Genomic DNA, 13,386 nt, shown 5'->3' with positions numbered 1-13,386 from the left:
CTGTATCCAATATGACAGCCATGTAAACAAACACACCATGTGATCCTCCACACTTCCTTGTTTACCGAGCCGACCGTTGCGCAACGAAACGCTCGCCCCAAAACACAGTCGCCCCGGGGCAAATCCGCTGGTATTTAGACAAATCTGGTGGCTGAGAGAGAGAGAGAGAGAGAGAGAGAGAGAGAGAGAGAGAGAGAGAGAGAGAGAGAGAGAGAGAGAGAGAGAGAGAGAGAGAGAGAGAGTGAGAGTTGTAAGGAGCATAGGTCACCTAAGTACAAGCTAAGTACAGTGCTGTTTATGAGAACACTGAAGCAGCACAGTCTGAGTTTGACTGCTGAGACTCCGAGGTGGAAAGACTGGTGATGCGAGGTTACTGAGACTCTAGTCTAAACTTTCTAAAGCACTGACATACATAGGCTACTGTAGGAGAACAGGACTCGATACATACTGTAGGAGAACAGGACTCTACCATGGGCTTCCTCCCTTTCTTCTCTGGTGAAACATGGACTCTGCTGGCTGTACTCATCTGCCTCTTTGTAATGTAAGGACTCATCCATTGTATTACCATTTCTAACCACATGACCCACAACTCACAACGATTGGCTGTTTGACCATTGGTGGAAAGTAACTAAGTACATGTACTCAGTGGTGGAAAAAGCACTCAAATTCTTTACTTAAGTAAAAGTATCAATACTGCAATATAAAATTACTCTGTAAGGGTGCGCTCCCACCGCACTTTTATTTTACCTCTGGGGCAGAATCTGCCAATGCTTTGTCAATGCAAATGCGTGGATTCCTGGTCTTGTGGATTTTTTCCAAGAATCCACGCATTTACATTGACAAAGCATTGGCAGATTCTGCCCCAGAGGTAAAATAAAAGTGCGGTGGGAGCGCACCCTTACAAGTAAAAGTCCAGAATTAAAAATGTACTCGAGTAAAAGTACAAAAGTATTGGCATCAAAATGTACTTAAAGTACCAAAAGTAAAAGTACTAAATATTTGAAAATAGCCGATCTACAAGCTCACTACGCGTCGCGATGCGATACGTTGTGAGCTTGTAGATCTGCTATTTTCAAATAGCCAAGGTATAAAATAGGGTTAAAGTTATTAAGGTATGTTTCATTATATCATAATTTATATCTCAAAAGTAACTAGTAACTAAAGTTTTCAAGTAAATGTAGTGGAGTAAAAGTACAATATCTGCCTCTGAAATCGAAATGTAGTGGAGTAGAAGTAAAAGTATTGGAAATTGGAAATACTCAAGTAAAGTACAAATACCTCAAAATTGTACTTAAGTACAGTACTTAAGTAAAGTAGGCTACTTAGTTACTTTCCACCACTGCATGTACTGTAGTTATAAGTACAATTTTGAGGTATTTGTACTTTATTTGAGTATTTCCAATTTCCAATACTTTTACTTCTACGTCCACTTACATCTCAGAGGCAAATATTGTACTTTTACTCCACTACAGTTATTTGACAGCTTTAGTTAGTCGGCCTACTTTGTACATTTAAGTTTACAAAATATACACACAACTTCAGCCCTTATAAACTTGGCCATTTGAAAATGGCCCACAAAATAGCTCACAAGGCGATGCGACGCCTTGTGAGTTTTATTTATTTGAATATGTATTTTGTAAAGCGAACATTTGTAACTGTCAAATGTCTCAACAAATGTCTTCATTTTTCTGAAAAACGATTGTAACAGTATATCAGTGGTTCTCAAACTGTAGATCTTGCAGACCATACATACACACACATTCTATTCTTGTCCAAAACGAATTTCTTTTTGGACAGCTTATTTTCTACAGTATTGTGTTTCTTGCATTGTTTTCTGTGTCAATAAAACATGTATTTTTGTATTTATTTTTTTCAAGTATATAGGGCTTAAGTGGTTAACAGAGGAAGACAGCACATGAGATAACAAGGGTTGTAACGTGATATGTGTGAAGGGGAAATATGAATATGTATGAATGTTATATATTTCTACTCTTTTCATCTTGTGTCTGTAGGTACGGCCGCAGCACTTATGGTGTGTTTGAGAGGCTGGGAATCCCTGGTTTCAAGCCCGTACTGTACTTAGGCACCGTTGGAAAACTTGATCAGGTGTGCAGAAATTCTGATGTATTTTCTTTGTCCTCTTGGTCCTAACTCAAATTTTGAAGTGGTCATTTGTAGTGGCCAAGACATTGATGTGTGCACATGTGATGAAGTTGTCCTGTTTTTTTTTATTTTAGGTTTATTATGAAGAAGACGTGAAGTCTTCAAGAATGTTTGGGAGAGTTTGGGGGTGAGTCCACGAAGCTTTAATATAGTACAAGTGTGTATGTTTAGCTAACCTGTGTGTGTGTGTGTGTGTGCGTGTGCGTGTGCGTGTGCGTGCGTGCGTGCGTGCGTGCGTGCGTGCGTGTGTGTGTGCGCGCTCAGGGTGTACACAGGGTGTATGCTGGTAGCTTTGAGCCTCGCATCGTTGCTTGTCAGAATTTAGATTCATCAATTGAACTCTTTGTATGTACAGTATATCAATTAACTGAAGTGTGTGCGTGTGTGTGTGTGTGTGTGTGTGTGTGTGTGTGTGTGTGTGTGTGTGTGTGTGTGTGTCTGTGTGTGTGTGTGTGTGTGTGTGTGTGTGTGTGTGTGCGCGTGTGTGTGTGTGTGTGTGTGTGTGTGTGTGTGTGTGTGTGTGTGTGTGTGTGTGTGTGTGTGTGTGCGTCCATAGCATTTATGAGTTCAAAAAGCCCATGTTGGCTGTCATGGATCCAGGCATGATTAAAACCATCCTGGTGAAGGAGTGCTTCTCCCACTTCACTAATCGACGGGTAAGAACATTCAAACTGAACAAAAGGGACTGCATGTAAAAAGTTAAACCCTATATACGTATATACTTCGTCTTTTTTGCCCCCTCTACTACGAATCAAAATCAGATGCTCGGAACGGAAGCTCACCACGTGATGCAACGTGATTCATTGTGAGCTTGTAGATCAGCTATATTTGTCCAATGTTCGCCCCCAGAATAGGGCCGCTAGTGTTCATGAGGTTAATTTGCTATATAGGGCATAGCAGTGCCGGCCATTTTGTGGTGCCATATATAGAAAACCCATACATGTTCCCCATATTTTGGTTGCAGGCTTAAAATCATTTATATAACTATTTTTTTAAATCACTTTGGGAAAGAATAATCGGTTTTCTTTCTGTGGCACCACAAAATGGCCACCACTGCTATACCCTATCCACAAGATTTTCAAGTGGGCCCTGATACAGAAAAGGTTGAGAACCTGGGCATCTCTTCATGTCGATTTGATCACTGAAACCTCATCAAATCGACAGGAAGTGAAAGCGTTTGTTGCCGGCCCCTTCTGACTTCTTAGTACGGCAGTCGAATTCTTTACACCTGCAATCAAGAAAATGTCATCCATCATCCATTGGCCTGCTGACAGCTTGTACAAGACATTTGGTGCTGAATCTGTCAGGAATGAGTACGGAGGACCCAAAAGCAGGCGACAGGAGGCAGAACAGATTAACTTAAAGTTAACCAAGATTCTTCCAAATTATGGGCAAACGAAGGCAGATAACAGGACTTTCAGATACATACATAGATACAGGACAGACTCACTCAACATGGGATTCTCCTTTTAGAACTTGGTTCTGAACGGGGACCTCTATGATGCTGTAGGTCTTTGTGAAGATGACAACTGGAGACGGATTCGTAACATCCTCTCGCCATCATTCACCTCTGGCCGTATCAAGGAGGTAAGAAGAATCGTTCCTCTTCTAAAATGTTACTTCTCATAAAGCAGATTGGTTTGGTTCCCAAACAGTGTGCCGAGGCTGTGAGACAAGTTCAGGTGCATTGTCCATGTCTCTATAAGGCCCGGTGACATGTCCCTTTGAGCAATTCCTCTCCATTTCCTGTGCTCTGTGTCAGATGTTTAGCATCATGAAGCACCACTCCCACAAGCTGACAGACAGCCTGAGGACCAAGGCGCACAATGATGAAGTCATAGCTGTGAAGGAGTGAGTACAATCCCCTGGAATAAAACGACAACTAGAAACCATGTGAATGAAACATATATCCCTTTTAAATATCTGTATGCTTCTTGAAAGCAGAATAATTCCATAGGGCTGGACCACACATGGACAAATGACATCATCAACTTGCGACAGGCACTGCCCCTCTTGAGTAAAAGATGAACTGTTTCTAAAATATTTAAGGTGTTTAAAAAATAATATAGAGGGCAATTTACAATGTATTAAGGCATATTTGGCTTATTAGCCTGGGATCCTTTTAACCACTTGAACACCAATGCCCCTGTTCTGGGGGAACATTCACGACACATTGTCTGTCACTTGTAGATTGTAGATTGGCCATTTTCAAAAATCAAATCAAATCAAACTTTATTTATATAGCACATTTACAACAGCTCAAAGCCGACCAAAGTGCTGAACATGGTTAAAATAAGGTAAATTAGACACAAAGAGGCATCAACAAATGATATATACACAGGACCAAAAACAAGAGAAAAACAAAAGAGAAACAAAACAATGCAGAGTTAGGACAGAACAGGATAGCTAAATGCGACTAAAAGCAAGAGAGAATAAGTGAGTTTTTAGTACGTTTTTTAAAAGCCCCAATCGACTGGGCAGATCTAATGGGGAGGGGCAACAAATTCCAGAGCCTGGGGCCCGCAGCCGCAAAAGCACGGTCACCCCTACTCCTCAAATTGGTCATATGAGGGACCAGCAGTAGCTTATCCGCAGACCTCAAGGCCCTGGTTGGAATATAGGGCTCAATTAGGTCAGAGAGATAGGAGGGGGAGAGGCCGTGAATGGTTTTAAATACAAATAAAATAACCTTAAAATCAATTCTAAAATGAACAGGGAGCCAATGAAGAGTGGCCAGGACTGGTGTTATGTGGTCGCGTTTTTTAGTGCCGGTGAGGAGGCGGGCAGCTGCGTTCTGGACCAGCTGTAGACGCCTAAGTGAAGCCTGATCAATGCCAGTATAAAGTGAGTTACAGTAGTCTAGTCTGGAGGTGATAAAAGCATGTATGACCATCTCCAGCTGTTTTTGTGGAAGATACGCTTTGACTTTAGCTATGAGTCTTAACTGGAAGAATACTTTCAGGCAAAGAGATTTGATGTAGAAGTAAAGTACAGAGCCAAGTATAGAGTATGGTTAACTTGTTTTCGCTGTCGCACTGACATGAAATGGTGCAAATAAAACAGACATAGCCACATTTTATCTACCAATGTGTGGCTCCAGTGAGTTGTGTATTAATACAGTGTACATCTGTTTGTAGTCATTTAGGAGCCTACAGTATGGATGTGATGGCCAGCTGTGCGTTCAGCGTGGACATCGATTCTCTCCACAACCCATCAGATCCCTTCATATCCCACGCCAGACAGTTGTTCAGAATCAACCTTGCACTCTTCATGTTCCAAGGTGTTCCCTTCCCTTGTCTTTCTTTACAATGTCATGATTAGACGAATGTCATTAGATGAATTGAATACATAGGACCACCATGGAAACAAGTCCCCAGAACTTCTTTTGTGTTATCCTTTTAGACTAAATGTTTTACTGTACCTCCGTGCTGTTTACATTTTCTTAAGTACTCTATATTTGACATCTAAACGTTTATGTAGATGTATGGACCAAAAAGGGAGAAAGTACAAACACTATTTTGAAGATCATCCATGACTGATATAATATATGACAGTCATGTATCAGGGCTAACCACAATCCAGCTCTGTTGCGAGCAGGCGTGTGCGTGAAACTATAATTCTATGGCGTGAAACGAGCACGAGCAGGCGGATCAATCACTCCCCGCCTGAAAAGCCCTTAAGGGTGCAGAACTTTGATTCTGGCAATGCTTTTCAATGGGAACGGAGCAGTTTGTTGCCATTAGATATTTGATATACATTTTATCTGACACACACCCTGCCTTCCTATACAAACCCATTGTAACTTCAAACTCCATTTTAACCATGAAAAAAGGGATTCTACCGTTGCGCCTCAGCCTTAAACGGCCAGTCCGGTGCGTCACAAGGGTATGGACAATAATAGCAGAAGAGAGAACGCTGGAGCAACACGGACAGTTTAGGCCTTTTATTTAGTTAGGTGCAAGTACAAGAACAGAATGACTGACGTTTCGGTCTTTCGACCTTCCTCAGAATCAAGACTAACATTTTAACCATGTTAGAATCATTGAAAACACCTGTCCTTGGTTCTGGTGACTAGCATTGACCTTCTAACGTGTGAGGAGACCGTGTTTTTTAGCCAGAGTAGATGTTAAAATGACACCAAACATGTTTGCAAGTGAAATATCCCGTTAACCAAGATGAATTATTTACGTACCCCTTGTGTCTTCATCAGCGCTGTTCCCGTTTCTTCTTCCACTGCTGGGACTGTTGGGCGTCAGCTTGTTCCCCAAGTCCACCACCACCTTCTTTGCATCTGTTTTGAAGAAGGTCAAAGCGGAACGCCATAACGGCTTGCCCCAGGTCTGGATGGTGACATATAACCAAAACAATACACTGAATGCACTGTAAACATGTTAAAAGTAGGGCAACAACAGATAAGGGACCACTTTAGATATTTATCTAGACAACAATATCAGCAACATTCATTTAATTTTTTTAAAAAGATATTTGTTTCTTTTTTCCCTTTTTATTGATAGATTACAGTAGGCTGACAGGAAATGGGGGGAGAGATGGGAGGGGGTGACATGCAGCAAAGGTTGTCGGGATCGGGAGTCGAACCTGCGACACACTGTCAGGCTTGATTAGCAGCCTAGGTGCCCAGACGCTTACGCCAACCGTCCGGGCCAGCCACATACATTTTTAATGTAATTACTTAAAAGGTTCTGATGACAAAGCAGCTGTTTGTGTAACAATAATCACGACATCCCCAGTGGAGGACGTTTCTAGTTCTACTGTACACTGTATTGACTGTACTTAGGCTTCCAGAGCATTGGACGCCTAAGCATTGGAAGAATTGCAATTTACAATGTACATTTAAAGACCAATAATATTATATATTGGTCTATAAATGTAAATTGTATTTAATTTCCAGCGTTTAAAACGACCTCTTGCCCAGCTGTCTTTAACTGCTCTGTTCGCTTTCAGGCTCGGGTGGATTTCCTTCAGCTGATGATCGACTCTCAGAAAGGAAACAACAACAAGGGAGATGAACCAAGTAATGATGGTGAGCAATTAGTCACACACCCACGCACTCAAATGGTGTGTTTTTTCCCCCTAAGATACACTTCCGGATCTTGATTTTCTCCATCCACAGGTCTGACTGATCATGAGATCTCGTCCCAGGCAACAATGTTTATCGTTGCTGGCTATGAGACCAGTGCGGCCACTCTCACGTTCTTGGCGTACAATCTGGCAAGAAACCCTCATGTCATGAAACGTCTGCAGGAGGAAATAGACACTACCTTCCCCAATAAGGTACAGTAGCCCCACAACCTAATTCATACATAGAATTTAATTCATAAAACACAACTACACAGTACATTTATAAATACACAGACACTGAAGTAATTTTTGGATGCATGACAACTTGACAGGGTTCTGTCCAGTATGAGACACTGATGCAGATGGAGTACTTGGACAGAGTGGTCAACGAGTCCTTGAGGTACTATGTGTAATTATTGGCGGGGCATTGCAATTGGTGCTGTCTGCATGTGTCTGTGTTTGACAGGGTACTGTAATTGATCCTGTCTGTCTGTGTGTTTGGATGTGAACAAAATAACTTGTGAACAGATTATATGAAGATAAGAGATAATTAACTTTTGGGCCAACACTCTGTCCATCAATGTTAAGGTCCAAATTTATTTTTATATAGAGAAGCAAATGAACTCTTTACACCTGTAAACGTGTTGGTATACAACGCCAGATACTTTCTAGACTACAGGGTCGCTCTACAAAAGTTCATCATCCCTAGTAGCACTATTTGTAACGGTGGTGTTGTTGGAATCCTGAGCCTTAGGAAAAAGGTTTTGTTTTTACAGGCTCTATCCTCCCGCTGCACGTTTGGATCGCGTTGCCAAGGCAACAGTGGAGATCAATGGAACCACCATCCCTAAGGACATGTTGGTCATGGTTCCAATCTACGCACTACACCGCGACCCTGACCTGTGGCCTGAACCAGAGGACTTCAACCCTGACCGGTAGCAGATGGTGTTACTGTCAGCCCTTACAACTGTGAAATCCTGAGTGTTAAATCACTTGAACAGCAGCGATTTCACAGTTTAGACAAGTTTAAAAAAGTCCTTCATAACGCATGGTTTTGATTTTGACAGAAAATAAAAAGAAACAAGGGGGAAATAAACTTCTATTTGATCCTTTCTCTTCTGTCTCTGGATGTATTTCTTTCCAGATTTAGTAAGGAGAACAGGCAGAACATTGACCCATACGCCTACCTGCCATTTGGGGCAGGACCAAGGAACTGCATCGGGATGCGATTTGCCCTGGTGGCGATCAAGCTGGCTTTAGTGGAACTCCTACAACATTACAGCTTCTCCGTCTGCAAGGAGACAGAGGTGACACATTCTTCAACATTTATGACACTCACATGAGATGCAATACATGTGTTCAATATATTTTTCATAAACTGCTCACAACATGTAAGGAAACTTGAATTTGGGCCACTATATCTTCCCTTTAATAATACCAATCAGTAAGGTGTTTTATATCATTTTAATCGTTGATTCGTCACCTTTACAACGAGGTACAGCTTCTAAACGTCGGGAATTCATGGAATGAGCAACACAGGAAAATGTGTGGGTAGCGCCGAACAAAAATGTGCCAAAATGGCCTGTTGGACTTTTCTGGTGGAATTCACTCTCTTTTTGTCACTGTTCAGTTGGTATTCACCTTTGTTGCTTGGAGCATTTAAGATTGCACTCTCCCACAGTACTAAGGACAAAATAAGGATAAGAAAAAGAAACATGTTGGCCATACACTTCACTAATTTTACACTCAGTTTCAGGGTCCTCACTGCGGCAAGAGTGAATAACCGGTCTTCCTGGGGTGCTGTCTTCTTGGGGCGCCCACTTTTGGGTCGGTCTTTGACTTCACCAGTCTCACGAAACGTAGTCCTAAGTTTGAATATGGTACCAGGACTGACACCAAATGATGCTGCTACTCTGAATGCTGGAACACCAGCCTCAAGTTGCCCTATTGCACGGGTCCGATCCTGAAGGGACAAACGTGGCATCTTTCCACCAGTTTTGCTTTTTGGAGAATCCACAAACCCAACAACCTGCAGAAATCATGCTCAGGTGCTAATTTTAATTAGGCACACACCTGAATCCCATTGAATGTCATGAATGTCACGACATTGAATGTCAGCAGAAAAGTCTAACAGGCCATTTTGGCACATTTTTGTTCGGCGCTACCCACACTTTTGCCTGTGTTGCTCATTCCATGAATGCCCGATGCTTACAAGCTGTACCTCGTTGTAAAGGTGACGAATTACCGATGAAAATGATATATAACACTTTACTAATTGGTATTAGCAAAGGGGAGATATAATGGCCCAAATTCATGTTTCCTTACATTTTGTGAGCATTTTATATTCAATACACTTACATAAAGGACAACTTTGTTTTTTTACAACCAAGGTTTATATCTTAGATTGTAATTAAAGTAAATAAAAGATGTGTGTACATTTTTTTAAATTTACTGCTTTCTATAGTTTTAGCAATTTTCGCCATCTTTTTTTACAGTGGGCGGGGGCATTCTGTCCGGTGGCTAAATGTCTTTTTTTACACAATAACCCAGCATTTTCTTTATTATTATTTACAGTAGCTCTTCTAGCCCCCAATAACTCACATCTGGCCATCAAAGACCACAGGACCTTTTTTATTGTGTAAAAAAATACATATTTAGCCACCGAACAGAATGCCCCCGCCCACTGTAAAAAATATCATGAAAATTACTAAGACTATAGAAAGCAGTAAATAAAAAAAAAAGAACACACATCTTTTATTTACTTTAATTACAAGCTAAAATATAAACCTTGGTTGTAAAAAAACAAAGTTGTCCTTTAAAGCTACAATCCGAAATGTGTATGTCCAGAGAGGTAATTATCCCTGAGAGATTCAAACCCGGGGAAAAATACATTATTGTTTTGGTGTTTTTTTTAAAACAAAACTTTCCAACTCTCCAGATCCCCTTGCAGATGGACCCTAAAGGCCTCGTTGGCCCGCTACAGCCAATCAAAATGAAACTAGAGCCACGTTCCATCCAATCAGAAAATGGTCACCAGCAGAACCAGGACAACGTCCCGTGACAGACATACCACCAACATGCCCTTATTTTAACCCATTAAGACCGGGAACGCATTTTGTGTAACCATTTAAACCATTATTTTATACTTTGTCTATTCAAAAATAGCAGATATACAAGCTCATAGCGCGGCACTGTGATGAGCTATGAGCTTGTAGATCTGATATTTTTGAAAGATTTGTGCAAATCTTTGAATATATATTTTTAAAGCAAACATTTTGAACTCAAATCTTTGCTTCTGGGGGTCCCTGGAACAAAATATTTTACGATGGGGGGTCCGTGGCCAAATACATATCATTTGGGCGTCCTTGACATGAAAAAGTTTGAGCACCACTGACATAGAAACATACGTACTGTATTTCAGAAAACTTGTTAGAATTTAGAAGACATTTGTGGAATCGTATCTCAGGTCTTAATGGGGTTAACTAACACCTCTCTCAGTCCTCACTCATCACATACTTTTTTCTCCAGATTGCTTTCAATCCATCCATAGTCTTGGTGTGATTTGACAACAGATTTAATGAGTAGCTGCCAGAAAAATTACATTTGGAAAAACTGCAGCCATATCTTTTTTTCCAGAAATCAAGACATGGTTACTCATGATAACCTGCAGATCAATAACAGTTTCAATAGAAATACTTTCAACAGATTTCCTCATTAGATAATGAGCCAGCCTGTTTTCCCACTAATAATTAATGGCCAGACAGTAATGTAAAGCTGTCATACAACATCACACTTCTGTCTCAAGATGTCAGTGGTTTTGTACAGTTAGCGTTAATCTAAAGAGGTTACTTTGGCTTTGGTCACATGTCTAGGCTGTGATGATGATGAATATGTTGTTTGTGTGGATTAGTTAATGACTCAATTTAACAGTACTTCCGAGGTTGAACTTATCTACTTATTGTCAATCTTTAACACCATTATTACATCCACAAAGATAAACCCCACCCTAACCTTCAGCCTCTTGAGATTCCTCCAACTCTGTCATCATGACTCAACACAAATTAAGGCTGACTTACATTGAGTGTAAGATATTTGTATACAACTTATTTTTTCTTTGACAAAAAAAAAGAACAACTCTGCTTTCCCTTCAACTGTGTTATTAAAAGTCTACAAATCTTACAATGTAACTTAGTCCAGGGGCCAACACTGATATTTTCACAAATTGGTACCACCTAAGGTGACCGTAAAGTTTTTGTATTTTTGTCTTCCTACATGTCTCTAGTTTATATTTTGGTATGATAACCCTTCCAATCTTGTAGCTTAATGGCAGTTATCACTACCTACCGGCTAATGTATCCGGTAGGAGACACAAAGTAGAATCTTTGTGTCTCCTACCCCGGACATCAAATTATTGCGACAAAAAACAAAATATATCCATGTATTCAAGGCTTCATGGGGTGTGCAATTGATAGAAAATAAATATTTTTTTGGGTGAACTCCTCCTTTAAGTTTTTCAGGGGGACTCTCTACCCATTCAGCTATGACCACCCTAGACCGAAGGAGGGTCAACTTTTACAAGCTTATGGAAAGCAGTCTTTTTTTAAGCAAACACCAAAAATCTGAGAAGTTATCAATTGCACACCCCATGAAGCCTTGAATACATGGATATATTTTGTTTTTTGTCGCAATAATTTGATGCCCGGGTGTATTTCCGGTAGGAGACACAAAGATTCTACTTTGTGTCTCCTACCGGATACATTAGCCGGTAGGTAGTGATAACTGCCATTAAGCTACAAGATTGGAAGGGTTATCATACCAAAATATAAACTAGAGACATGTAGGAAGACAAAAATACAAAAACTTTACGGTCACCTTAGGTGGTACCAAAATATGGCTTGGCCCCTGGACTAACTCACTTGGTTGATAACACACAGCAAACACAAGCAGATAATAAATCGATGTCATCTTGTTTAGTCAATGCAACATCTTAACCCATTGAGACCTGGAACGCATCTGTGTAATTATTTTGATTTTGAGTTAAAAAGCATTATTTTACAGTTTGGCAATTCAAAAATAGCAGATCTACAAGCTCATAGTGTGGCACCGAGTGAGAAAAATCATGAAAATGTGTGCAAATCTTTGAATATATATATTCTTTTAAAGCAAACCTTTTTAACTCAAATCTTTGTGTCTGGGGTTCCCTGGAACAAAATATTTTTAGATATTTTGAGCCAAATACATTTTGGGGGTCCTTGACATGAAAATGTTTGAGCACCACTGATATAGAAACATACTTTTTCAGAAAACTGTTGGGATTTAGAAAACAGAAAACACTCATTCACAGAATGGAGGCCATATATCCACACAATACCCTTTACAGTATTGTATGTCTTATCACAATGGAAACAAGCTCCTGGGGCATTTTGTGTTATCATTTTAGCATATTACTTTTGACTGTACTGCCTGTACTGTTAACAATCTTGTTAATAAAGTATTCAATCAATCAAATAACACCTATAGCTATATTTTTTTATTTTATATTTTCACATACAGGTCAATAACAAAAGGCATACAAAAACAGTGAATGTATGTTACCCCTCCCACCCCCCCAAAGTTCCCGCTCCGAAAGAGCCACAACCCTGGTATCTTATTGTACCATTAACACAAAGGACAATACAAACAAGTCAAAAAATAAATAAATACAAAAAATATAAAAAAATAAAGTATACACAGTAGGATATATATATGATTAAAGAAGGATTTAAATTGAATTAAAAAGTAATGATAATAATAATAATAATAATAATAATAATAATACACAAAAAATATATAATACAAAAACAAATTCAGTGGGGTCAATTTATGGGTCATTAATGTCAGCAGCATTCAGTCTATCTATACAGTATATGTTAAAAAAGGTTGCCAGATGGTGTAAAATTCCAGAGCACACCCCCTTGTGGAGTAGCGAATTTTCTCCAAAGTCAAATGATGCTTGTATATCTGCTATTTTTGAATAGCCCAAAGTGTAAAATAATGCTTTTTAGCTAAAACATCTCTTTTTTAATTATGTTGGTAACTGAGTGAACACTGGACTTATTGACCACTTTCACTTGCTCTATTCATTTTGTCCACACGAGGGCGACA

The 13,386-nt window shown here is 39.9% G+C and overlaps 1 protein-coding gene across 1 annotated transcript; it reads left to right on the top strand.

The window, feature by feature from the left end:
• Positions 1-266: 266 nt before the first annotated feature.
• Positions 267-12,701, top strand: LOC311038227 (cytochrome P450 3A30-like). The gene is made up of 14 exons (XM_084047619.1): positions 267-541; positions 2,013-2,106; positions 2,238-2,290; positions 2,720-2,819; positions 3,637-3,750; positions 3,926-4,014; positions 5,301-5,443; positions 6,374-6,501; positions 7,126-7,204; positions 7,295-7,455; positions 7,575-7,642; positions 8,019-8,177; positions 8,387-8,549; positions 10,181-12,701. The coding sequence occupies exons 1-14, from the start codon at positions 471-473 to the stop codon at positions 10,301-10,303; spliced, it is 1,545 nt and encodes a 514-aa protein (XP_083903745.1). The 5' UTR covers positions 267-470; the 3' UTR covers positions 10,304-12,701.
• The last annotated feature ends 685 nt before the right edge of the window (positions 12,702-13,386 follow it).

This window comes from Gymnoscopelus microlampas, assembly GCF_963454915.1.
Source record: "Gymnoscopelus microlampas genome assembly, chromosome: 2".
NCBI lineage: Eukaryota > Metazoa > Chordata > Actinopteri > Myctophiformes > Myctophidae > Gymnoscopelus > Gymnoscopelus microlampas.
This window is presented reverse-complemented; position numbering and strand designations above follow the sequence as displayed.

Excerpts from the sequence above, each read along its gene's own strand:
- LOC311038227 (XM_084047619.1), top strand. The coding sequence starts at position 471 with ATGGGCTTCCTCCCTTTCTTCTCTGGTGAAACATGGACTCTGCTGGCT. Across the intron at positions 2,291-2,719 it reads ATGTTTGGGAGAGTTTGGGG|CATTTATGAGTTCAAAAAGC; the intron begins GTGAGTCCACGA and ends GTGCGTCCATAG. Across the intron at positions 7,643-8,018 it reads GTGGTCAACGAGTCCTTGAG|GCTCTATCCTCCCGCTGCAC; the intron begins GTACTATGTGTA and ends TTGTTTTTACAG.